This window comes from Phodopus roborovskii, unplaced genomic scaffold, assembly GCF_943737965.1.
Source record: "Phodopus roborovskii unplaced genomic scaffold, PHOROB, whole genome shotgun sequence".
NCBI lineage: Eukaryota > Metazoa > Chordata > Mammalia > Rodentia > Cricetidae > Phodopus > Phodopus roborovskii.
Genome location: NW_026125264.1, coordinates 1,287,892 through 1,315,225, shown reverse-complemented (window position 1 = coordinate 1,315,225; position 27,334 = coordinate 1,287,892). Strand labels below are relative to the sequence as shown.

General features: G+C 42.4%; 1 protein-coding gene across 4 annotated transcripts in view; it reads left to right on the top strand.

Moving 5' to 3' along the window:
* Positions 1-5,451: 5,451 nt before the first annotated feature.
* Positions 5,452-27,334, top strand: part of Cbfa2t2 (CBFA2/RUNX1 partner transcriptional co-repressor 2) — a 95,040-nt gene continuing 73,157 nt past the window's right edge. For 2 of the 4 annotated variants that reach the window (XM_051192779.1, XM_051192761.1), the window contains exon 1: positions 5,454-5,666. In XM_051192779.1, the coding sequence (XP_051048736.1) occupies positions 5,633-5,666 (34 nt within the window). In that variant the 5' untranslated portion in view covers positions 5,454-5,632. Of the gene's footprint in view, positions 5,667-13,867; positions 13,981-27,334 lie in introns of all 4 variants that reach the window. The other 2 variants (XM_051192770.1, XM_051192788.1) reach the window with 2 other exon arrangements.

The window sequence follows — 27,334 nt, the reverse complement described above, 5'->3', positions numbered from 1 at the left end:
AGGAGAGTTACTGTATGTGCTTATATTAATATAGCTGAAGAGATGGCTCAGCAATTAAGAGCACTAGCTGCTCTTCCAGAGGACCTGAGTTCAATTCACAGAAACCACATGGTGGCTCACAACCATCTATAATGAGATCTGGTTTCCACTTCTGGCCTGCAGGGATACATTGATGCAGAACACTGTATACATAATAATAAATAAATCTAAAAAAATTGTAACAACTAATGTTGCCACAGTTCCAGCATGGGCTGTTGAAGCTCTGGGTGCTTCCAGATGCTAAATTGCAGGAGGGGGAGGAGGAGTGTTTCACAGCTGTAATTCCAATATTTGAGAGGCAGAGCCAAATGCATCAAATTCTAGGCCAGTCTGCTAGATTATATAGTTACTACCTAGCCAGATACAGCTACACTGGTAGACTCTGTCTTAAGGAAAAACAATGAGACAGGGTGGTGGTAGAGCAGGGGTGGGGGTGGTGAGTGAGTTCCCAGAAAAGATAACTTGAGCCCTGGGGACAGTCAGGAACTTAACTGCTTGTGGACAGTTGTCAAAGTTAGGAGCTCCTTCTATTGTATGATCCAGGTGAAGGAGTGGTTTCATTCATTGGTCTGGTGTGTTTGATAAGTTTGTGGGCCTGGTTTCTCTGATATAGTTCCCATATACCTATGTGTACAAATGTTTCTGATTCAATTTGATAAATTAAGTAATAGAGCAAGGACATCCTGATCTCTCTCTCTCTCTCTTGGTTTTTTGAGATAGGGCTTTTCTATAGCTTTGCAGCCTGTCCTGGAACTCTCTCTCTGTAGACCAGGCTAAACTGGAACTCACAGAGATCCTCCTGTCTCTGACTCCCAAGTGCTGGGATTAAAGGTGTGTGCCACCGCTGCCAGACATGAGCTCTGTTACATGTGGTATGCAGTTTTGCAATACCAGTACTCAAGAGGCTAAGGCATGAGGATTAAAATGTTAAGCCTAGGGCTGGAGAGATGGCTGTATGGTTAAGAGCACTAACTGTTCTTCAGAGGACCTGGGTTCAATTCTTAGCACCCACATGGTAGCTCACAACTGTTTCACAACTCCAGTTCTAGGGAACCAAAATATCAATGCACATAAAATAAAAATAAAGAAATTATTTAAAAAGTAGAGTTTAAGCCTAGACTGAACTACAAAATGAGACTGAAGTCAGGAACAGCTATATAATAAAATTAGATCAAGATAAAAAAAAAAAATTTTTTTAAATTTATTTTGTTTTGCCATGGGTATCAGGTCCCCTGGAACTGGAGTTACAGGCAGTTGTGAGCTGGAATGTGGGTGCTGGGACTTCAACTCAGAACCTTTTGAAGAGTAATTAGTGCTCTTAACCGCTGAGCCATCTCTGCACCCCAAGATCAAAACATTTTTTAAAAAATTTTAAAATGCTTCATTTTCTTAATAATTTCTTGAGTTTTTGTATTAATTTGGTTTTAGTTTTGCTTATTTATTTATTTTGAAACAGGAACTTATTATGTTCCTTCATCATTTCTCACACTGGCTCAGAATTCCTGATCCTCCTGGCTTCTATGGCCAACACCATACAGAGCATGTTTTGTTTTTGCTTTTTGAGACAGGCTTTGGAGCCTGTCCTGGAACTAGCTCTTTAGACCAGGCTGGCCTCGAACTCACAAAGATTCACCTGTCCCTGCCTCCTGAGTGCTAAGAATGCACCACCTATGCCCAGCAACATAATGTTCTTGAATATAATTTTTTTATCAGAAGTATGCTTATTCCTGTCAAAATTGTAAACCATAATGAATTCTAAAAATACAACTAATGTCTGAGAACCTCAACAGTTCTCTTTGGTTGTTTTTTTTTCCTTCTTCTTCGAACCATGGCTTCTCTGTATAACAGTCCTGGCTTTCCTGGAACTTGCCTTGTAGACCAGGCTGGCCTTGAACTCACAGGGATCTATAATGAGGAAGGATCTCTATATGATTAAGTATGGTTTATTAAACAGGTACAGAATATAAAATACACTCACAATACAGAACAAGGATCCTTTCTTTCCCAAGAGTGATGGTGCTGTCTGGGAAGGTCACCAAACCATTGCTGCCAGCAAGCCTGCCACGTTCCAGGAGAGCACCCTTCAGCCCACTCTGACCTTTTCATTATGGGTCACATACCCCCAGAGAAGACCACACTCATTGGGCCAAGCCACCCCAATACAATTGGTTGTTGGATAAAATTCCCACACCAGATCTGCCTGCTTCTGTCTACTGAGTGCTGGGATTAAAGGCATGTGCCACCACTGCCAGGCTGCTCCTTTTCTTTTAGAGAAAGGATTTGTTTATCTGAAGAGTCACACTCATGGCAAGTATTTCTCAATTACAGAGATAGGTTGTGTCAAGTGTGAAGGAGTTGAGTGCACTGGAACACACCTGTAATATTTCAGGAGACAGAAACAGGAGGAATGGTGGGAATTCCAGACCATGGGCCACATGGCAAGTAGTAGGCCAGCCAGGGTTTTATAGGGAAACCCTGATCAAACATAATAATGATAATAACAGAAAAATCTGGGCATGATGGTATGTCTATAATCTCAGCATTCGGGAAATAGAGCCAAGAGGATCAGGAGTTCAAAGTCATTCTCTTTCTAGGTTACACAGTGAGTGAGTTCTAGGCCAGTCTAGGGTATAGGCGATTCTGTCTCAAGTCCAATCAACAGGCCAACCAACTACCACCACCACCATCCTAAATAAATAAATGCATAAGTAAATAAAGTGCCAGTGATGTTTCAATAAGGAACATTACTTACAAGAAGTTACACAACATGTCTTTAAGTGGCCTCTCTCACTGTCAGCTGGCCTGGCCTTGGGTGTATCATTCAGTAGAGGAAGTGGCATGATCTGGGCAGATGGAAGGCAGCATGCACTTGCACTTCTGCCTGCCCATCTTTACTCTTCCTGTCACTAAAGGCAAACATTGGGGGGAACAAGAGGAAGAAGAAAAGCATTCAGCTTGGCATGATCAGATCTGAAACCCCAGAATTTGGGGGGGCTGAGGCAAGAGATTTGTTAAGAGTTCCAGGCCAGTCTGGTTGGTAACGGCCCATGCCTTTAATCCAGCACTTGGGAGGTAGAGGCTAGTGGATCTCTATGAGTCTGAGGTCAGTCTGGTCTGCCTTGTTCTAGGACGGTCTCCAAAGCTACACAGAGAAACCCTGTCTTGAAGAAAAAAAAAAAAAGTATAAGTTTGAGGCCAGTCTGGGATACAGTGGTAATCTTTAAAAACAAGCAAACACACAAGCATTTTCCATTTCCTTTGTTCTATCTGAACCTGTAACTTTTTGTTTGTTTTTTGGGATGGGATTTCTCTGTGTAGTCCTGGCTGTTCTGGAACTCACTCTGTGTACCAAGCTGGCCTCAAACTCAGAGATCCACTTGCCTCTCTGCCTACCCTAGTGCTGGGATGTGTGTGTGTATGTGTGTGTGTGTCTCTCTTTGTGTGTGTGTGTGTGTGTGTGTGTGTGTACCACCTCACTTGGCAAAACTACAGCTCACCCAGTTGGCCTCTGACTTATCATATTGATGATAATAATCTTGAATTGATCCTCCTGCTTTAATGTGCAAGTGTGGGGTGTACAGGTGTGGGCCTCCATGTCTAACGGTGTTTTATTGAGACAGGGTCTCACTGTGTGGCCCAGGCTGGTCTTGAATTGGCAGTTCTTTTGCTTCAGTTTCCTAAGGGTTGGGCTTGCCGGTGTGATGTGGTGTGGTGTGTGCCATCACGTCAGGCTGCTCCATTTTGGTTATCTTTTACATTTTTCCTTTTAAAGTTTCTTTTCTGTGCACTGGTGCTTTGCCTGTATATATGGCTGTGTGAGGTTGTGGGACGGCCGGCACTAGAAGTATAGAGAGTTGTGAGCTGCCATGGGGCTGCTGGCAATTGAACCCTGGTCCTCAGAAAGAATAGTCAGTGTTCTTAACCGGAGAGCCATAGCTCCTGTCCCTGCATTTAGTTATAATTTCTGAACTATAATTTTTGAAAAATTATGAATAATTCTTGAAATATAATTTTGAGTCTTTGAGAAACTGAAAAGCAGAGTAGCTCAAAGTAATCGTCCTATAGCCAGCCCAACTACTTTCTCTGTTGCTCTGAGCGCCCTCCTCTCCCCCCTATTTAAAACAGGCTAGTGATTCAAGTTTATAATCCCACTACTTGGGAGGCTGAGAAAGGGATTGGTGAGAGTTCCAGACCATCATGGACTACGCTGTGTGTTCCAGGCTAGCTAGAGATCCAAAACAGACCCTTTTTTGGAAACAAAACAATTTGTGAGGCTTGCTGGTGTTATAAATACAACATTTGGGAGACAGAGGCAGGAGTATGGCTTAAGGTTCAAGGATAGCCTGGTCTAGGTAAGAGAGTTCAAGCAGGCCAAATGTACATTAAGACCTTGTTTCAATGGGCAGTGGTGGCGCACGCCTTTAAACCCAGCACTCGGGAGGCAGAGGCAGGCGGATCTCTGTGAGTTCGAGACCAGCCTGGTCTACAAGAACTAGTTCCAGGACAACAGCCTCCAAAACCACAGAGAAACCCTATCTCGAAGAACAAAACCAAAAACAAAAAAAGACCTTGTTTCAAGAAACATAACAAGCCTGGCAGTGGTGGTGCTTGCCTTCCCCTTTAACCATAGCAGTCCAGAGGCAGAGGCAGCAGATCTCTTGAGTTGGAGGTCAGCTTGGTCTACAGAGTGAGTTCCAGGAGAGCTGGAGCTACATAGAGAAAAAACAAAAACAAACAAAAAAAATCAAAACAGAACCTGCATATATACATGCTCCTCTCCCCATGAACACACACAACACTCCTACAAAGCTCTTGGTCTAATGCAGACACCAATAATGACAGCTACTAGTTATGTTTAAACATTTAGATTCCTATAGCCTAGGAAGAGGAAGGAACTTGCGAGATAGCTCAGGTGGCAAAGATGCTTGTCATCAAGCCTGAAGTGAAGTTTGATCTGCTGAACCTACAGGATGGAAGGAGAGCATGCTCCTAAGCTGTCCTCTGATATTCACACGCACTCCTTGGAATGCACGCGCCCAAACACATACACGCACACAAATGCAATAAAAAAATGTAAAAACAAACAAGTAAATAAGAGGGGTAAGAACAATTTACCACCCAATACAACCAACCATAAAGGCATTGAGGCCTGTACCTGAAGCGTCCCTCCCCCAAACCCCGCCCCAGGACTCCGCCCCCGCCCCTAAGTCTCCGCCCAGGCCACATCCGGAAGTCTGGAGTTCGGAGACGGGCGTTTACGTGACGGCTGCGCATAGCGCGCGGGAGGCGGGTCTGAGGTTCAGGCCACTCCAGGATAGGGCGCAGCCTGGCACGGAAGGGGGCCAGGCCAGGGGGCGGGGCTTCGCGTGAGCGCCGTCGGGCCGGGCTTCCGCGTGCGTTGGTTGGCGAGCGGGAGCGCGCGGCGGGGGCGTGCCCGGGCCGTCCGGGGGCGGGGCGGCGCGCGGCCTAACGGCGGCGGCGGCGGCGGCGCTGGTGTGGGCGAGTTCGGCGGGTGCAGGTCCCGGCCTGCGCCTGCGGAAGACTCGGGTGGTGGGTCGAAGCGGGCTGCGCTCGCGTCAGGCTGCGCTCCGCGATGGTGGGCGTCCCTGGAGCAGCCGCCTTCCAGCGTAAGTGGGGCGGGAAGGCGGGCGGCTGAGGGGTGTGTGTTGAGGGGCCTGCTGCTCTTTAGGCGCGAGGCTCCGCAGAGGCCCCCGGCAGGAGGCCCGGGCGGGGAAACTGAGGCCCGGAGTGGCGCGCTGTATCCAAGGTCACGCGACTCCCCGGATCTTCGCGGACTCTCGGGGCCACCCCGGCGCTTCTTGCGGCGCACAGGGACTCCCGGTGCTTGCGGGACTGTGCAGAGCGGCCTTGGATCTCAGGCCTGGCGGGCGCACTATGGACTGGCCGCGAGAGAAGTATTGTTTTGTTTTCGCGGCATCGGGGCTGAAAGTCCGGTCCTGGGAAACCATAGGCACGCCGGATTTGGAGCGACGTGCGCTAGATGTTGGAAGACGCGGGGCTGGTGTTCCGGAGGGGCCTGTTGAGTGCTGGCTCTGGGGTCGGACTGCTTGGGTTCACGTCTCGGCTCCCCAGCGTACTGGCTGTGACCTTGGCGCTCCCTGAGCCTCAGTTGCTCTGTCTGAAAAATGGGTTGTAAGGAACGTTCTCTAAACTGCCCTGTAGTTGGGTTTAGTGAGTCCAGTAGGACGCCCTGTACGTACAGTTGCACATCACAGGTGTGAAAGCTCACTATTGTAATTGCGGTTTACTAATCATGTGTGCACCTCGGAAAAGTCCGAAATTGGGGTTTGGTTGTTTATTTTTTTAAAGATGTCTTTACCTAGCCCTGTCTTGCCATTTCGCTTACCTGATGTTCTTTCTAGAATTGTAAGATCTTTGCATGAGGGTTGGCATCTTTAATAAGAACAATAAAAACTTAATTGCATTAAAATAACAGTAATAGCTAACATTACTTGAGTACCAGGCATTTTGCATTCGATTCATTTAATATTTATTAAATCTTCTCTTAAGTACAAAGTATCACTCTAGGCCCAGAGGACATGGCAACAAAGTAGATTTTCGATTTGAATTTGAGAGAGGGGATTCATGTAAACTGTTTTGTAGATTTTCCTGTTTATGCAGAATGACAGTCTAAAAACAGGTACTTGAGGCACTTTCAAGGCAGGTGGCTCTCTGAGTTTGAGGCCAGCCTGATCTACACAGCCAGTATCTGTGTATCAAAACAGAAAGTAAATAAAAACTAAAACCAGCTATTTGAATATGTCCATGTGCAGAGAATAAAATGAGAGGTATTGAGAACGCCATTCTCTACCCTCACAGGGTTGTTCTTCAGCGCTTAAAAGGGAGGATTTATACAGCATCGTTCTTGGGCCCTCATTCCACATTGGACTGAAGAAATGCAAGATAGATTTACCCATTACTCCCTTTTGTAGTCCTGTGCTGTTGCTGCTCTTGATGGTCTTGTGGAGGCAGACCAGGTAACCCTGAGGTCTGACAAAGATTTCGTTATATTAGGAAAGTGGAAAAAAAAACCTTTTATCTGAATTTAAATTAATTTACTTATAGCAGTGCTGAGGATGGAACTTAGGGCCTTGTGCTTTATGCTGTATACTGAACTGTATCCCCAGCCTTCTTCAGATTGGGTCTTACTAAGTTGCCCAGACAATTTGTAATTCTGTCTCAGCTTTCCAGTAGCTAAGAATACAGGCTTGTGTCACCAGGTCCAGCTGACCTAAGAAATTTCCATGTCTTACTTTATCAGTTAAAGATAAGTCCCAAAAGTTGGGTGTGCTGAAAGCCCATGTAATTGCAGCACTCAGGAGGTTGAGGTCAACCCAAGCTATGTAGTGAGATTGTCCCAAAAAACAACAAAAGCCTAAGCTTTTTGGTTTGTTATGTAACTAGTTTTCTTTGCATAAGGCAGTCTATAGTGTTTAGTATGCTTGCTTATTGGTTGTTAACTAGTTTATTGGGGTTGAGGATTGAACTGAAGACCTATGTGCCGGGCAGGTTGGCTTCCACCCCCACCCCGAAAGTGTTTCTCTGAGTAGCTCTGGCTGTCCTGGAACTTACTCTATAGACCAGGCTGGCCTGGAAACTGCCTCCCATGCCTGGCTTGGTCTCTTAACTCTTAATCCTGCCTCAGGTGCCTGAATATTGGCACGTTACATGTGTGCACTGTCATACGTTTCCTTTAGTTCCGAATAATAAATTACACTGAAATTCGTGGGTTTGAGAACTTTCTTTCATTAAGATAGAGTCTTATTATATCCATAGCCTAGGCCAGTCCTACCTCCTGGTCCGGCTTCCTCAGAGCTGGGGCGTGTCAGTCATGTGTCCTTTTCAGTGCTTCTGTGTTGACCATATGCTGCTCCAGAAGCTTACCTAAGGTTTCTTGTTTTTCTTCAGTGCTGAAGGAACACAGGCCCCAGTGTATGCTAGGCAGGTGCTCTAACTGCCTAGTGTTTTTAACTATAGTCCTGGGGAGAGAAGAGTAGGAAAGAACTCAACCCTGAGTCTGCTTTCTGAACTGGAGTCCCTGGGGAAATACTGTAGCACTTCATCCTCTGGTGTTCATTCCATTGGGATATATGGCGAAGTTTGCACACAGTGCATGGATATTTGTTTTGTCTTACACTTTTTTTTTCCTGGCAGTACTGGTCAAAAATCAACCACCACAACAACCAGGGCCTCCTGTTCCCTAGGCAAGTGTTTTACCACTAAGCTTCATTCCAGCCCTGAATACTTTGTTTTATTGAAGTAGGAACTTACTCTATAGCAAAGGCTTGCCTCAATTCACTATGTAGATCCAGTTGCCCTCAAACTTGTAATACTTTCTGCTTCAGCCTTTTAAAGGAAGGGATTCTAGGTGTGAGTCTGACTGAATATTTGTTTTTAATTACTGGTTTAGGCTAGAGTTGTAACTCAGTGGTAGTCTACTCACCCACCATGGGCAAAGCCCTGGGTTTGATCCCTTGCTCATAAATAAGTAACAATTATAGTCAGACTATACACATTTTGTAATGTGTAAAAATGGCCATTTTAAGGAATAATGAGCTAAAATGTAAGTGTAGTCTATCCGAACCTTGGTGTGATAGTCAGTAGTCTTGGGATGGAGATAATAATCTTACAGTGGGTCTTATCCCTCGACTTACTAAGTATGCTACTCTTGAAAAAAAAAATTCCTTATTTAGCAGAAGTAGAATGCAGTGGTGTAGGATAAACCTTTTTTTTTTTTTTTTTTTTTCCTGAGACAGTTTCTCTATGTAATAGCCTTGGCTGTCTTGGAAGTTGATTTGTAGACTGTACTGGCCTCAAACTCACAGATAATCCACTTGCCTCTGCCTCCTGGGTACTGGGATCAAAGGTGTTCAATACCACTTCCCAGCTAGGGTAAACTTCTAAAGGCTTAAATTTTGTCTGTTTGTTTTTCCTGGATTTTTTGATTCAGTATCTGGAACTTGCAACAGTTCCCTTATCTCTGCCCCCCACCTCCACCCCTACCCATCCCAGCATTATAGACATTACTAAGCCCAGTCTCCTGTAAAATTGAAGGTAGTTCCCTACATCATTTTCTTCCTTCCTTCCTTCCTTCCTTCCTTCCTTCCTTCCTTCCTTCCTTCCTTCCTTTCTTTTTTGAGACAAGGTTTCTGTTTAGCCCTGGCTGTTCTTGAACTTGCTCTATAAGAAGACCAGGCTGGCCTCAAACTCAGAGATCTGTCTTCTGCCTTCCAAGTGCCAGGACTAAAGGCATGCACCATCATGCCCGATTTCATTTGTAGGTTTATTCTGATAATCTGATTAATATGTAAGAGTGACTTGTGAAATGTTTCAGCTGTGCTTGGCACGTTGTTTAGCTACTGTTAGTTGCTAAGGATCATAGGTGACTCAGGACCCCACACTTCATGGGGGTCCTGCATAGATAAGTGGGGGAATGGTAGATAAATTGAGTAAATCTTTTTTTCAGATTTATTTTATTTTATGTGAGAAGTGGAATATATCATGTTAATAGAATGACAGTGAGTTTCAGCTGGGGTTGTGCCTGGGAAGTGCCAAATGACAAGAAAGCCTGTTCTAGAATTCTTCACAGCCTCAAAGCTCTTTGTTTTCAGATGGTCCTTTTTTCTGTTCACTTACCTGAGAATACAAACTTGAAGACTAAGATACATGAGTGTTATGAGAATATCTTCATGTTATAGTTTATTTTGCCTAGCAAGGTAAAGTGTGAAACTCATTATTATTATTGGTTTTGATTTTTCGAGACAGAGTATCTCTGTATTGCTTTGGAGGCTGGAACTAGCTCTGTAGACCAGGCTTTGAACTCACAGGGATCTGCCTGCCTCTGCCTCCTGAGTGCTGGGATTAAAGGCCTGTGCCACCAACACCAGCAAGTGTGAAATTCATAATGTGTCCAAAGGTATATAAATCAGTGACCCTTGAAAGGAGCCTAAACACACATGGAATGGTATTTACAGATAGTTTTACAGTGGAGAGGTCCTGTGCATTCATTATTATAAAAAGATGTAAGAATTGTCCTCTTGAGAACTGTTTTCTTATGTGGCACATAGCTATTAGCATGATAAAAGAGAAATGAAAATGCACCAGAGAGACCTTACTGAGGATGAACGACTCGATGCCTCCTATTCTCTCTCTAGGCTCACTACTGTTTATAACTCTATTCTCTGGTTGACTTAGTTGCTTGTCTGTATCCATGAGCTTCCTTTCCCTCTGAGATGATCAGATTCTTTTCCTGCTCCTTTTTATTGGTATTCCTTCTAGCTGACTGGATTATCCTAAACTCCTCCTTTCAGCATAGCCCATGCTGATTTCAAACTCCTGATTCTGCCTCCCACTTTGCAAGTGCTGAGATTAAAAGCATGAGCCACCATGCCTGGACAGGATTGCCATAAATTACTCTAACAATGATGTGGGAAAGAAAAGGCAGTATTGGTTTAATAGCACACACCTGTAATCCCAGAATTTGGGAGGTGGAGGCAGGAGGATTATTACAAAGTGCCAAGCCAACCTGGGTTTTGTCTCAACAACAACAACAAAAAACCCTAAAACAAAACAAAAAAGGACAAAAGAGGAGTGGGCATTTTTGTTTTGACTTGTTGACAGTTAGTCTGTGTAGCTTTGGAGCCTGTCCTGGAAGTAGCTCTTGTAGACAAGGCTGATCTTGAACTCAGAGATTTGCCTGCCTCTGTCTCCCAAGTTCGCACACCCACCCTGCTTAAACCTCTTAGCAGGGCCAGATCTCCAGGCCAACCTGGTCTACAGAGTGAGTACCAGGACAGCCAGGGCTATACAGATAAACTCTGCCTCAAAAAACACAAACAAACAAACAAACAAACAAAAAGAAGATTTGGATCTTGCAGGGCATGGTGCATTCCTATAATCCTACTTTTTGGGAGGCTGAGGTAGGAGGATAGAGATTTTGAGGTCTCTCTGTGCTGTATAGTCAAACTCTGCCTTATGATGGGGGAAGCCAAATGAAAAACTAAAAAGATTTGATTCTCCTTTCTGTTTTGTATTGCTATAATTAAATGCAGAAATCAAAGTAAAATTCAGAGTGACCAATGTAAAATTCTGAATTTATAGCTGTGGAGTTGGCAGACTTTAAATTAAATTAGCTGATGGCAACAAATATGTAATTGAACCTCTTCAGTAGCTCAAGTTAAATGTTACTATCAGGCATGAACACAGGCCTTGACACACACACAACTTTGACTTTTTCTCTTTTAAAAATGTTGCCTCATTCCTTAGTTAATTTTGGTCATCATGTAGAGGGCCTGCCTGCTTTTAATTTTCAAAACCACATGAGAACAAACATTCACATAGCACAGATTTATTCATTTAGGTCTTATATCCCTAGAGCAACAATAAACACACCCACATTTTCCTGGAATTCATAACACTCCTGACCAGTCCCACCCCCTGGCCCATAAAAGGCCAGTGGTATTTTTCTGCACTGTAAAAATGTGGCAAGTTTTTCTTGACTTCAGTACTTTTTGTTTCTTTCTAGAAAAGTAGTGTCAGCCTTGAGAGGTGACAGGCAGAAACATGTTTTTTCCCCTTTTAGTTTTACTCTTATCCAGGTTAGCCTGGAACTCAGAAATTTTCCTGCCTCAGCCTCAAGAATTGCAGGTGTGAACTACCGCATTCAATCTCTCTCTTTCTCTCTCCCTCCCCCTTCTCTATATATATTTATATTATATATCTCATATAACCTCGTTATTTATTTTGGTTTTTCAAGGCACGGTTTCTCTATGAAGTCTGGCTGACCTGGAACTAGCTTTGTAGACCAGGCTGGCCTCCTCAGGTGCTGGGATTTTTAAAAATTATTTAATTACTTGGTTTATGTGTATGGTGTTTTATCTGTGTGTATATCTTTGTAATGCATATATGCTTGGGGCCCAGAAGATGGTTTCTATCCCTTGGGACTGGAATTACAGACAGTTGAGTTGGGAACCATCTTTGAGTGCTGGAAACCAATCTGAGTCTTCTGGGAGAACAGCCAGCACTATTTAAACAGTCGAGCCATCTTTCTAGCCATTTGTTTTTGTTTGCTTTTTACAGTGCTGATAGGATTTGAGTTTATTAAGTACTCTACCACTGAACTATAGCCCTGGAGAATCTCTTTTTGTGAGGTAGAACCTTCCTATGTATCCCGTGCTAGCCTGGAAGTGACTGCAATCCAGGTTGGCTTCTATCTGCAATGATCTCCCCATCTTCCCATTTCTGCTTCCCAGATGTTAGGGTTATAGCTTTGTGCAACCACCTAAGGCTTTATTTTAGTCCCCCCCCCTTTTTTTTTTCTTCTTTTCCTGAGACAGGGTTTCTCTGTGAAACAGTCTTGGCTGTCCTAGAACTCACTGTGTAGATCAGGCTGGCTTCTAACTCACAGAGATCTACCTGAGTGCTGGGGTTAAAGGTGTATGCCACCATCACCCAGCTTATTTTAGTTTTTGAGACAAGCTCTCACCTTATGATCTGGACTGATCTCCTATTTGTGGACTAAAGTGGTCCTTAGCTACCCAAATACTGGCATTGTAGATATACATTACCGTGCATAGCTCCTGATTGTATTACTGTTTATTTATTTATTTATTTATTTATTTATTTATTTATTTATTTATTGAGACGGTCTATATAGGCTACCCTTGAATTCACTGTGTATCTCAGAACTGGAACTAAGGGTAGTTCTATTGCTTCAGCTTTCATACTATGAGATGAAAGGTATATAAAGATATGTTCTTGGTTCTATTTTTGGTTTTTTTGAGACAGGGTTTCTCTGTATTGCTCTGGAGCCTGTCCTAGAATTTGAGCAGGCTGGTGTCAAAACTCATAGAGATCCACCTGCTTCTGTCTCCTGAGTGCTGGGACTAAAGGTGTGCGCCACCAACGCCCAGCTCTGTTTTATTTTTTAAGTTAAATTTATTGAGCCTTGGTTGGGGATATAGTTCAGTGATAGAACAAATTTTGTATTTGATCTCTTGCATATATATGATGCCCCCAAGTTTAGCTTTTTAAATATAGTTTTTGTTTTCAGTTTTTGGTCTTTTTGAGTGAGGGCCTCTCTTTGTAGCCCTTGCTGTCCTGGAACTCACTCTGCATACTATATATACAGTGTTCTGTCTGCATATATCCCTGCAATCCAGAAGGTGGTGTTGGATCTCATAGATGGTTGTGAGCCATCATGTGGTTGCTGGGAATTGAACTCAGAACCTCTAGGAAGAGCAGTCAGTGCTCTTAACCTTTGAGCCATTTCTTCAGCCCTTGAAATCTATGGGTTGGTTCTCTCCTACCATGTGGTTCCAGGAGATTGAATTCAGGTTATCAGACTTGATGACCAGTACTTTTACTTGTTGAGTCATCTTTCTGGCACTGTGCCTGTCATTTCCTTTTGAGATAGGGTTTCTCTGAGTAGCATGGCTGCCCTGGAACTCACTATGTAGCCTGGCCTCAAACTCACAGAGATAGGCCTGACTCTGCCTAATGAAAGCTGGGTTTTAAAGGTGTGCCACCTAGCCTTATGCCTGCCTTTAAAAAAAAAAATGATTTTGTCTTTTATTTTCATTTCTATATTTATTTTTAATTTTAAAAAAAGGTCTGGCTATGTTGCCCTGATTGGCTCAGATATTTGCTTTGTGCACCAGGCTGGCCACCAAAAGTTGTAGGTAAATAAGTAAAGCTTATTGTTACACTTTGAGATCACAGTATTTGTGTTTGGAAGGTAAAAAGCTTATTTTGGTCTTTGTGCAGACAATAAAATGAAAATACTGATTTGGGCTTGGTATCTTTACAGCTAGCATTGTTCTGACTGCATGGAGTGGATGTATTGAACCAGGTGTTTTACTTCAGCTGTACCATCTGTGGGAGCAGGTGGACAGATCCTCTGTCTTCAGGAAAACACAGCTGGTGAGACTTAGAAGAGCTAATTGGTTGCTTTCCCAGCTCTTTCTAGTCACATATACCTGAATGCAGTTGACTTCAGTAAATGTGTCGATTTTTGTTAGGGCATTAACAGCAAAAGTGAACAAAAAAGTAAAAAGGTATGAATATGTATGCATTGAGACATTGTCTGCTGCCTTGGAGCTAGTATTGTCCTGTCTCATCCTCCCAAATTCTTGGATTGCAGGGTTATGTTACCTCCTCTATGTTTTTGGACTGTACTGAGAAAGATAATTTAAGAATTTATTTATTTGTATTTAACTTTGCGTGATTACGTTCATGTGTGTGCTTATGCCTTTAAAGACCAGTAGATGTTCTTTCTCAGGTGCCATTCTCTTTGGTTTTTGAGTCTCCCTAATTTCACTGATAGGCTAGTCTGGCTGGTGTAGACTTTTTCTTTTCCACCTGGTCCCGAAGCCGTTTAGCTCCAGATAAACACACAGAGATTTGCATTATTGTAAACTGTTTGGCTGATGGTTTAGGCTTCTTACTGGCTAGCTCTCTCTTAATTACTAACCCATAACTATTAGTCTATGTATTTCTACATAGCCTTATCTTACCGCAGAATGCACGGCATCTTGTCTTCCCAGTAGCTACATGGAGTCTCCCTGGTGGCTCCTTTCTGTCTCCTCCCCAGAATTCCCCTTGTCTAGTAGCCCCGCCAATACTTCCTGCCTGGCTACTGGCCAATCAGTGTTTTATTAATCAACCAATAAGAGAAACATATTTACAGAAGGACGTTCCCCATCAGGCTGGTATCAAATGCTAGAGGTCTGCCTCTTACTACCTTCTCAGTGTACTCACCACACCAGCCTTTTATGTTGGTGTTAAATACTTTACCAACTGAGCCATTTCTCTAGTGATGGGTAATGTCCTTCTGATATATGTTTCTCTTATTGGTTTATGAATAAAACACTGTTTGGCCAATGAGGCAGGAAGATAGGCAAGACTAGGGATGAGAATTCTAGGAAAGGTAGGCAGAGTGAGCCCTATAAGGAGAGTCACCATTTAAGGACCAAAAAGAAAGGGCGTACCAGGCGTTCTCCGGTACGATAAGACCACATGGAAATACGTAGAGTAATAGAAATGGGTTAATAATTAAGGCAGAGCTAGCCAATAAGAAGCCCTAGTCATCAGCCAGCAGTTTTATAATTAATATAGCATCCATGTGCTTATTTGGGACTGAGAAGGGTGGCAGGACCTGGTAGGAAAAGAAAATCCAGCACTCAAGAACCTTACTTATCTTTTTAAAAGAGTTGTGTGGGTGGTGGTGGTGGGTGGTTGCCCCTGTGTGTATGGGGGTCCCAAGGTTGGAAGAGAATATTAGGTATTCTGCTTTTATTACACTTTATCTTAATCCTTTCAGATATGGTGTTACACTGAATCCAGAGCTAGCCTGGTGACTGTCAGGGCCCCAGTGGTCCCCCTCTTTGTCCCCAAAAGCATAGCCACAGACTAGGCTGGCCTAGAACTCCAGAGATCTGCTTCTGCCCCATAAGAGCTAGGATTAAAGGCATGTTCCTAGCTTTTTTTTTTTCATTGTCATGTCCTCTGAATCCTAATGCTTCTTTTTTTGAGACAAATTTTTCTGTGTAGCCTTGCCAGTCCTGGAACTCACTTTGTAGACTTGGCTGGCCTCCATGGAACTCATAGAGATCTGCCTGTCTCTGCCTCCTGAGTGCTGGTATTAAGGATGTGCACCACAAAAGCCCATTGGGGGACTACTTTTAATTCCCTTGTATTCTTAAAAATAATCTAGCAAATGTCTCATGGATACTTACAATAGATAGTCATGGGTGTGTCATTCCCTTGGTGTCAGTGTAGTGGTACATAAAGTGATAGCCAGCCATGCAGTGGTGCATACACCTTTAATTCCAGCACTTGGGAGGCAAAGGCAGGTGGATCTCTATGAGTCAAGGCCATCCTGAACTACAAGGCTGTTAGATAGAGATGCTGTCTTGGAAAACTGGAAAAAAAGAAAAAGTGTTTCTTTTTCGGTTCTGGAGATCAAATCTAGGGCTTTACACATGGTAAAGATGATCTAAAATCAAGTTACATGTCCAGTCCTTGGTTTGTTGAGACAGGGCCTCATTGTACAGACCTAGGGTCCTGATATTAGCTATATTGCTTGGCCCTTTTTTGAGGGGCGGGGTGGTTGGAGATAGGGTTTCTCTGTGTAGTCTTGGCTGCCCTGAACCAGGCTGGCCTCAAACTCAGAGATCCACCTACCTTTGCCTCACAAGTGCTGGGATTAAAACTGAGCCACCACCTGGCAGTATCTCCCCCCCTTTAAAAAAAAAAAGATTCATTTTATGTTTGTGGGTGTTTTGCTTTCATGTCATTATGTTGCCTGCCTAGTGCCCTTGGAGTTCAGAAGAGATGCCAGATCTCTTGGAACTGGGGTTACAGGTAGTTGTGAATCAAAATATGGTTGCTAGAAATGGAACCTGGGTTCTCTCCAAGAGCAGACTGTTTTTAACTGCTGCAACATCTATCCAGCCCCTTCTCCCTTCCCCTTCCTTCCTTCCTTCCTTGGAGCCTGTCCTGGAACTAGCTTTGTAGATCAGGCTGGCTTTGAAATCACAGAGATCTGCCTGCCTCTACCTCCCAAGTGCTGGGATTAAAGGTATGTGCCTCCACCGCCAGCCTTTTTTTTTTTTTTTTTTTTTTAAGGTTTTTTAGATAATGTTTCATTATGTTGCCTAAGCAGGCCTGGAACTGCTAGACCTAAGCAGTCTTTTCTGCCTTATGTTCTAGAATTCAGAATACAGGTTTGAGCTACCATGTCTATTGATTTTGTTTTTAAAACTATTTATTATGTGTATGGGTGTTCTCCCATATGTTTGTGTCTGTGCACCATATTTGTGCAATGCCCATAAGGGTCAGAAGAGGGCAGTGTATTCCCTAGAACTAGAGATGCAGGCAAGTGTGGTGTTGGGGATTGAATTCTGATCCTAGAAGAGCAGCCAGCTCTCCAGGGTCCATAATCTTTTGTTTCAGGGAGAATGTTGAATTCCCTATCCTGCCAGAGTCTCCTGAATTGGGGTTGCAGGCGTGTAATAACACGTCTGGCGTCATTATTCTTTATTATATTTTTCCTCCTCCTTCCTCTCCCTCAGATTTACAGCAGTCCTTCTGTCTCTGGGGTATACCACCAGTATCGATTTCATGCCTGTTTCTCCCCCATTGGAAATAGGCTGCTTATATAATATATAGTATAGTCAAGGACAAATAGAATCACTGTGCTTATATGTTTGTCATGCCTACTCATGACCTGATCGTTGGAAGCATCATAAAAATTTCTATGGGCCTTTCAGGAAAGTAAAGATCCCTTCCCCCCACCCTCCACCCCCCAAGATAGGGTTTCTCTTTATAGCCCTGGCTGTCCTGGAACTTGCTCTGTAGATCAGGCTGGCCTGGAGCTCATAGATCCACCTGCCTCTGCCTCCCAGGCAGGTGCTGAGGCTAAAATTGTTCACCACCGTTCCTGGCTTAAAGATTTTTTTTTTTTTAAAATAGGATGTAATAGGGATGAATTAAAGGTTTGGAGTATAGCTCAATCATAGAACACTTGACTAGCATGGGTTCAAAAAAGATGGAATTGAGAACAAAGGTTTTTTGGGAATGTCAGGCTATCATATTTTATAAGCACTTTATGAAGGAAGGATGTGATTTCACAGCTAAAGATGGGGGATGCTGGAAAATGTGTGCAGACTGATTGGGGCCACAGTTCCAGGTTATGTATGGCATTTTTAACAAATGCTGGAGGTGGGAAAGAACAAAAGATGCCTGCAGAAAAGCAACTGTTGTCATTTAAACCAGAATGCATCTGAGACTGTTAGAGGGCATCTTTCCACCTTGTATTTGAGTATTTTGAAAAGATATTTTTCTTGGACTGTTGCCCCATGACTATAAAAAGAGATTGCAGGTCCACGTCGAAACTGCTTCATTCTTCATTCCTTCTGGACCTTCCTAATAATGTCTGGAGTTACATTGGACTTCATGTGTTCCTGTACAGAACAAAAGCACATGATCATTGAAGCCTGTGGCATAAATGAGAGGCTGGTGCGGGTGGTGTGAAAGGAGTTCTCCCAGCCTCACATGCCTGGGTGGGCGAGCTGCACTAATAGCTCCCAGCAGTTCTGAATCAGACATTGTGGAGCCAAGAGTCTAGCATTTGGAATTCCATTGCCTGTGCTAAGGGTCTGTCTTTTATCCTCCAAACCACCATTTGTTAAATGGCAGTGGACCTGTTGACAAGAGGGGGAAGACTGGCAAAGATCAAGTTAAAAGGAGGAAAAAGTTCAAAGGTAGGAAAATAAGACGAAGGGGTTAGTCATGTCTTTACCTCCCCTCCCAGCCCCAACCCCCCTTTTGGAGACAGGATCTTGATATGTAGCTCTGGCTGGCCTGGAACTGACTATGTAGACTAGGTTGGCCAAGAAATGTTCAGCCTGCCTCTGACTCCTGGGCCCTCTGATGTAGGTTACCATTCTGGCTTTTTTTTTTTTTTTTAAATCCATCAGTTAATTATTTATTTAATTTTAGTAATTAATTACATAAAATTTCATTCCTGAAAGCTGGGCTTGGTGGTGTGTGTGTGTGTGTGTGTGTGTGTGTGTGTGTGTGTGTGTCTTTAATCCCAGCACTTGGGAGGCAGAAGCAGGTGGATCTCTGTGAGTTCGAGGCTGGCTTGACCTACCTAAATAGTGAGTTCCAGAATTACCACAGCTATATACAGATAGATCCTGTCTCAAACACAATAAATTTTTTTCTATCGTTTTGTTGTTGTTGGGTTCTGGGGAGGGCTGTGATTCAAATCTATGGGCATGCTAGGGAATTTTTGTTTTTTTTTTTTTTGTTTTTTCTCTGTCCTGTATCTCTATTTGTAGAACAGCTGACCTCCAACTCACAGAGATCACCTGCCTCTGCCTCCCATATTCTGGGATTAAAGGCGTGTGCCACCACTCCCAGAAAAGCCCCCCATGGAAAAATTTCAACACAAAAAAATAGAACAATGTACTGAATTCCCAGGAGCCTATCCTCTAGCCACAGGGACTGGCAGTTTTCACTTTAAGAAGAGAAACTAGAACTCTGAGCATTGGGTTTGGGCTCCATACTTCTCTAGGTCTTGTCACTTTTGTTCTCAGACACCCCTTCTGTTTAGGTTTTACTGTACAGAGTAGAGTACCATATTTAGGCTTTGTGATAATTGGCATGTTACTTAAACTCTCTTTTGTTGGAGGAGTTTGAGAGACAGGCTTTCTCTGTGTAGTCCTGGCTGTCTTGGAGTTCTGTAGACCAGGCTGGCCTCCAGTTCAGAGATCTTCCTGCCTCAGCCTCCCAAGAGCATGTTGTTTATCTTTAGATAGCCTATGTTTTATATGTTTTTTCTTTCTTGATCAATTAGCAAATACAAGTCAAATTTTTAGATGTGTTTATTAAAATGTGTGTCTCTTTTATACTCTAAGATGAATCAGTCATACAGGGTATATTTGATCCTTTTGAAAAACACCATTTCAAAGCATGTTGAACCAAGTTTGATTATCTATGAGAAGACCAATGAGAGGATAGAGAGGATGTGTCTATGTCATATTATGGTTGTTTTTTAGTTAAATGAGCCAGAACAGTCTTCACTTTAGCTTTTATAAAAGTGGACAGGCAGGGTGAAGATGGGTGGGTGGGTACTGAATGTAAATAGTATGCTATAGGTTAATAAGATAGTGAGCTCCCTGCTACCACCTTCTGATTTATGCTGCATTCTCTTTTTCAAGGAGTGATTCCTTTCAGTTTTAAACCGATTGCTTTCACTGCCCACAGATGATGTGCATTTGGCTTGTTTTCCTGTCTTCTCCGATTTAGGTGTTTCAAATTGTATGGACTCCTCAGGGGTGGACACTCCTGGTGCGTCTCACTGGTGCTGTCTTCTGAAGCCTTTCCCCCTTGTGTACATACACTTTTATATTCTTTGTCTTAGAGGGGGGGGGCAGGGATGTAGCTAGGTTCGAAGAATGCCTGCCCACCATGTACAATGCCCGGGATTTGATCTTCAGCACTATATAACTCAGTGAGGTATAGTGCGCCTGCAGTCATATTCTTTTTTTTGTTTTTTTTTGTTTTTTGGTTGAGAGAGGGTTTCTCTGTGGCTTTGGAGCCTGTCCTGGAACTAGCTCTTTAGACCAGGCTGACCTCAAACTTGAGATATGCTGCCTGCAGTCATATTCTGAGACCACCTTAGAGTCCATGGCTCAAAACTTGTAATCAACTTGCCATAAACTATATATTTAAAGTGCATAAGTGGGTCTAGAGAGATGCCTCAGTGGTTAGTTTTCACTGTGTAACTCTAGTTGGCTTGGAGTTATCGACTTTGTTCAAGCTGACACTCCACCCCCCCCCCCCATTATCTGTATTATTTATTGTTTATGCACCACTTTCATGATTTTCATCCTTGGAAACCAGAAGAGGAGATTGTATCCCTCTGGAACTAGAGTTGAAGATAGTTTGTATGGGTGCTGGGACTTGAACCCAGGCCCTATAGAAGAGCAGCCAGTGCGCTCTCTTTCTCTCTTTATTTTAAAAAGTCTTTTCTCATTTTATATACCAATCCCAGTTCCCACTCCCTCCTCTCCTGCTATCCCCCCATTCCCCACCATCCCCTCAGAGAAAGCAAGGGTTCCATGGAGGTGCAGTCAGTGCTTGTAATCACTGATGCTTCTCCATCCAGCCCTCTCTTGCCTTATGCATTTTTTAATTGTTTTAGGGGTTCTTGTGTTTTTAGGCTGGGTCTCACCGTGTAACTTGGCAAATAGAACAAACTGGCATCAAATTCACACAACTAGTTGCCTCTGCCTCCCACATGCTTCGATTAAAGGCATTCATTACCATGTCCAGTTTTAAATTTTTATTTATTCATTTTAATTTTAAAAATATATTTTAGATCAGGCATTGTGGTTCATCCCTTTAATTCCAGCACTTAGGAAGCAGAGTCAGAGGATCTTTGTGAGTTTGAGACCATCTTGGTCTACATAGTGAGTTTCAGGGCATTGTAGAAAAGCCCTGTTTCAAAAATAATATAAATAAATAAGCAAATATAATACACACAACAAATACATTGTATGTGTAGTTGTTTTGTCTGCATGTATGTCTGTGTACCATATGCGTGTCTTGTGCCCAATGAGGCCAGAAGAGGGTGTTGTGTCCTTTGAGACTGGAGTTAGACAGTTTTTAGATACCATGTGGGTACTGGGGTTTGAAACTGGGTCCTTTGAAAGTATCTAGTACTCTTAATTCTTGAGACATCTCTTCAGTCCCTCAATATTTAATTCTTTTTACTTTTTATTTTATTATTTTTGTTTTTAGAGACGGTTTCTTTCAGTAGTCCTGGCTGTCCTGGAATTCCATCTCTAGGTTAGGCTGGCCTCTGACTCAGAGATCTGCCTGCCTCTGAATGCCTCCCAAATCTGGGATTAAAGGCCTGGATCACCACCTCTTGGCTCAAAATTTTTATTTGTCCGTTTGTCTGTCCATCTGTCTGTCTGTCTACCTACCTATTTAATCTATCTAGTCTCTTGAGGTAGGGTTTCTCTGTATAACCCTGGCTGTCTAGAACTTGCTCTGTACATTAGACCTCAAATTCACGTTGATCTGAGTGCCTCTGCCTCCCTACTAGTGGGATTAAAGGCATGTGCCATCACTTCCTGGCCTGAATTTTTATTTCTATTATATGTCTAAGTGTCTTTGAGTATGAGTTTATGCATGGAGTGCAGTGCCCACAGAGGTCAGAAGAGGATGTTGGATCCCCTGAGGCTAGACTAGAGTTACAAGCTGTTTTGAACCCCCTGAGTGGGTACTGGGAACTAAATTCTGCAAGAGCAGCAAGTGCTCTTTCTAAGTCATTTTTCATTTCTGTTTTTGTTTGGAGACTTCTCAAGGTTGCCTTTGAACTCACTATTTAGCTGAAGATGACCTTGATTTACTTATTTTTACTTACTCGAGTTCTGGAATTACATGCAAGTATATGTATGTCATCCCACCCTCCCAATCTCTCATCCCAACCTCTTGTTTATTTACTTCTTGAGACTGAGTCTCTCTAAGCTTCTCACACTAGCCTTGAACTCACTCTATAGTCCAGGATAGCTTTGACCTTGGGATACTCTCTCTTAAGGTTTTAGACATAGATTTCAGAAGATTTGGGAACTATTTGCTTTCTGATATGAGGAGTTTGATCCTTTCCTCTCCCTTGTAGGGAGGACACTTAGACAGAGTTTCTCTGTATTGCTTTGGAGCCTGTCCTGGAACTAGTTCTGCAGACCAGGCTGGCCTCAAACTCCACAGAGATCCACCTGCTTCTTGGGAGTGCTGGGACTAAAGGCGTGTGCTACCAACGCCTGGTTGGGCACCATTCTTCTAAACAAGTTGCTTTTATTGGGAAATAATATTTAGAATCCATAATCTTCACGCTAGATTTACTATGTAGATCAAGTTGGCCTTAAACTTGCTCTGGTAGCAGGGCTGTGGTGGCACATGCCTGTAACTTGGGAGGGAGAGGCAGGTGGATCTCTGAGTTTGAGGCCAGCCTGGTCTACAGAACGAGTTCTAGGACAGTTAGGGCTACACAGAGAAGTCCTGTCTTGGAAAAACAAACAACAGTAACAAAAGTTGCAGTGCTCTTTCTGCTTCAGCCTCTTGACTGTTGCTGGGATTACAGGCACAGTTTAAGAGAACCATCCTTTTCCTTTGTTAAAAACTAAACATTTGGGGGCTGGATAGATGGCTCATGGTTAAGAGCACTGACTGCTCTTCCAGAGGACTCGGGTTCAAATCCCAGCACCCACATGGTAGTTTAAAACTGTCTGAAACTCCAGTTCCAGGGGAATTGAAGCTCACAACTGTCTGTAACTCCAGTGAGTACACCCTCACACAGACAAGCATATAAAAATAAGTAATAAAAAAGAAAGAAAACTAACCAAAAAAAAAAAAAAAAAAAAACCCTAAACATTTATTATATTATCTACTTTCTGTGGGTCCCAGTGGGTCATAAACCTATACTGAGGATTGGAGAGACTTGTTACTCTTTCAGAGGATCCAAGTTCTATTCCCAGCCTCCTCATGTTAGCTTATAACTATTTGTAAACTCCAGTTCCAGAGTATCTGATACCATCCTTTGATCTCCAAAGGCACCAAGCACTTATAAACATTAAACAAACAAATAAATAAGAGGTTCCTTACTTACAGAGTGAACAAGTTGATACTGCTTGTTGGCAAGACATCTTAATTCCTTATCAGGCGGTCCTCTTACTAGAGGCGCTTGACTGTTTTCATGACTTGGTAGTCCACCAGAGTGAGTAATTTGGGATAGCCTCTTGATTCTTTTCCCTCCCTCCCTTGCTTTCTTCCTCTCTCCCCTCTTCCTCCTTTCCTTATCTCATTTCTTTACTTTGCTAGGATCAATAAATACTAAGTGTGGTGTGACTGTTGCACAGGCTGGGTTTGAACGCCTAGGTTTACATAGTGTAGTCCCAAGTAGCTGGGACTACAGATGTGTGCTCCTGCATCCCGCTTAAGTAGTCTAGTCTTGATTAATTTCTTACTTAATAATTTTGCATAGTATTCTGGGTATGAATTAAGACATGCTGCTGATACTAGTTATATGTTAATATGTTTGTTTTTTTTTCTTTCCTTAGCTATAACACCAAGATAATAATGTCTACCAATGTGTTCTGTCCTATTGATTGTGACAAGGAAATAGGGGTAGTCCTTGATAATCATTACTTAAAATAAAAACTCTTGCTACTGCATCAATTAATATTTTTGCCCACTGTCTGGGGGGGAGGTGTTCTTGTAAAACATTACTACTAGGCAGAAAATGCCATGTTTATAGGCTTCATTTATCCAAAGTATGGCAAGGAAGCTGTATCTGTTTGATTGTGTATGTGAAGGATCTTCATTCTTTTTTTGGGGGGGGCGTGTTGGTGTCCCCCCCCCCCCTGCAGGGTTTTCACCACCACCTGGCTTGGATCTTCATGCTTATATTTTTGGTTGTGAGCCTAGCCTTTAACGGCTGAACCATCCTTTCAGCCCTAGATCTTTGTTCTTAATGTGTGTTCTTGTAATGTAGCATATATGTTCATGTAATATAACCTGAGAAGGCAAGTCCTGCCTCCATTTTAATCTTCAGTCTAAAATGAAGATTCACAGGAAATTTACAAAATATATGGAGAAGTTTAAGACCCTTCACCCAGTTTACTCAGTGGTAGGATATTACATAATAACTGATACATTGACAGCTTTCAGATACCAGTTTTCATGCAGCAGAAATTAACTTATCTTGTATTAGCTCTTGGGAAGTGCCAAGGATTAAACTTACTAGTTGTGTGGGTCTATCTTCTTGTCTAGAGTCTCAAAATAATTATGTCAATTTTATTGTATTCTTCACTATTGAAGTTTAAACTTAAGCCTGGCGGTGGTGGCACAGGCCTTTAAATCCAACACTCGGGAGGCAGAGGCAGGTGAATCTCTGTGAGTTCCAGGCCAGCCTGGTCTACAGAGCAAGTTCCAGGATAGCTAGGGCTGTTACACTGAGAAACTCTGTCTCAGCCCCCTCTCCCCCAAAAGAAAGAAATTTGAATTTACAGTTCTAAATGTTAATCATGGGGAGCCTCACATTCATATTCGCTTGATTTTAAAGCAATTTTTGTAACATGTCTTCATCTTTAACTTAAAGTCTTTACAACACCAGAACCGTGTTGTCTGCATTGTCTTAATTTAATCACGTGCCAGCTTTGCAGAGTACCCAGTCTGGATCTGGGAGGCAGCTTGTGTGAATCATTTACATATATTTTTTCTTATTCCCAAAACTAATTTGCAGCTTTTTATTTTTGATCCAATTATACACTTAAAATGTGTTTACAATTTATTTTATGAAGACTTTTGTCTCATAGGGTTTTAAAACTGGTCCAAAGAGCAGCAGTTATTAAACAATAGCAAAAACCTACACAATATGTAGGACTTTAAATGGTGATTGTTAAACATTTGAATGTCCCCCATAATGTGAGTCTGTGTGCTCATGTATGACTATACATTTATTCTACTGACTGATAGGTTTTGCACATTATTCTTGCTGTTATTCTTAGCCATAAACAAATTACATGCATTTAACAAGTTAATGTTAGATTGGCCAGGAGCCACTAGGAGGCGTGTACTTAGTGACATCAGCTGGCAAAACGCCCTGGTAACAGGGAGGGTGAAAGGGGTAGTGGAGAGAGAGGAAACAGGAGGGAGGGAGGCAGAGAGAGAGAGAGAGAGAAACTGACTGTATGTATCTGGGGATTCTGGCAAGGTGAAGAGCTGGTCTGTTTGGCAGGACCTTCCCATCTGGGATCCATCTGTGTTTCCCTGGAATGGGACAGGCAGCTCTAGTCAGTGAGAAATCGCAGATGTGAGAGAGCTGACACATGTCCAGCTAATGAAAGGAGGAGGAAGGCTGGTCTCCGATTGGGCTTTGAAGATTAGGGGGAGAAAAGAGAGCTTTTTAATACCTATTTCAAGTAGATTTGGTATATTTACGCGTCTGGATTTTTAAATTTGGACATTCAGGGTAAGTGTTCATTTTAATTTAGTTCTGGGTGATAAAGTGCACAATTCTGCCTTTCCAAAGCTTTTTGTTTATCTCAAATTATGTGTTTATGAATATTCTGTGGGTTTAGTCTTGGTTTCATTTTGATGCTTCATTTGGTTTTATGTTTCTATTTAATTTTTGATTGCCACCTTTGTATTTTTGAATGGAAAGTTTAGTTAAAATCAGATGTAGTTCATAAGTTTTACTGTTAGGAAAGTAGTCCTACAAATACTTCTTTAAGCTCTTCCATATTGAATACTTCTGGCATATTCTGAGGGAAATTTTTTTTTCTTAAGTTGTATATAAAACCAGTGTTAAAGAGAAGACTGCTACAGTGCTCTTTTCCATAGTCAAGATTTTATTTCAAAGTCATCAGACATAAACTAAGAGATTGCATCTAAACTAGAGTCATCTCTGCATTTTATTTAGATCTTGTTTTATTCCTATGCTATTTTTCTGTGATTGAAATAATGTCAAATCAGACTTGAATTGTGAATTGGAGTGCTTGGGAATGTGCTCACAACACACACACACACACACACACACACACACACACACACACACCCCTACCTTTAACCCCTACTGTGTTCTGGAGTCTCTGTCAGTTTGTGATGCTTATTGGTTATTTATATAGTGTTACTACTGTTCTTGAAAGATTTTCCAGTCAGCCTCCTATATGCAGAACCTGAGTTTAGTGTATACTGTATATATAGGCTTTACTTCTTAGTTTTCTCATATTGGGCAGTCTGCTGCTACGAGCCCCATTTGGTTTGTTTGCTTTCCTGCCTGCAACCCCCTTTTCTCTTTTCTCGACTGAATCTTACTAGGTACACCAGGCTAGCCTTGGACTCACAGAGATCCACCCTCCTCTGTCTGCCTAAAGGTATGTGCCACCACAGCCAGCTGACTCCCAATTTGTGTTGGTAGTGGGGGAATGTGTCCAGAGCCTTTCCAACATATAGAAGGCCATTTCAAAAGTTTTTAGGTATTTATTTATTTATTTATTTATTTTTTTGTGGTAGGTTCCTAAGCCCTTTTCACTTTTCACTTCCATCTTGAGCTACAACTGTGTCTGGTCTAACTCATGATTTCAGATTATTATTTTGACTGCATGTGTGTCTGTACCACACAGCTGCCTGATGCCTACAGAGGCCAGTAAAGATCCCCTAGAACTGGAATTATAGATAGTTGTCAGCTGCAGTATGAGTGCTGGGAATTGAACCCAGGTCCATCTCTTCAGACCCTGCGCCCACCTTTTAGATAGCTTGTATTTGTTGTGCTGTATGTCATCTTTGCTAAGCCTCTCCATGACTGTAGAGTTTGGAAAGCATTCTGAGGATAAAATGCAAATGTAATAAATATTCCCTTTAACTGTACCAGAATAGAAGAGCTTTGAAAAGTCAACTTGTCCAAGTGAAGTATTGATTGTATTACTTTGAAAGAGCATGCTTATTTAAAAAATATTTTTATGTTTATTTGTCTGTTTCTGTTTTTTTATATCTATTGTGTGGGTTCCAGAAATCAAATTTAGGTCATATCAGGCTTGCCTGCAAAGACCTTTACTCACTGGTTAGCACTATTTAAATTGTACCTGGCTCCCCCAAAATTCTATGAAATGACAAATGGGAGTTTTTAAAATAGCTTATTTCTTTTAAAATAACCTTTAGTATTTTAGGTGTATGAGTGTTTTGGCCACATGCAAGC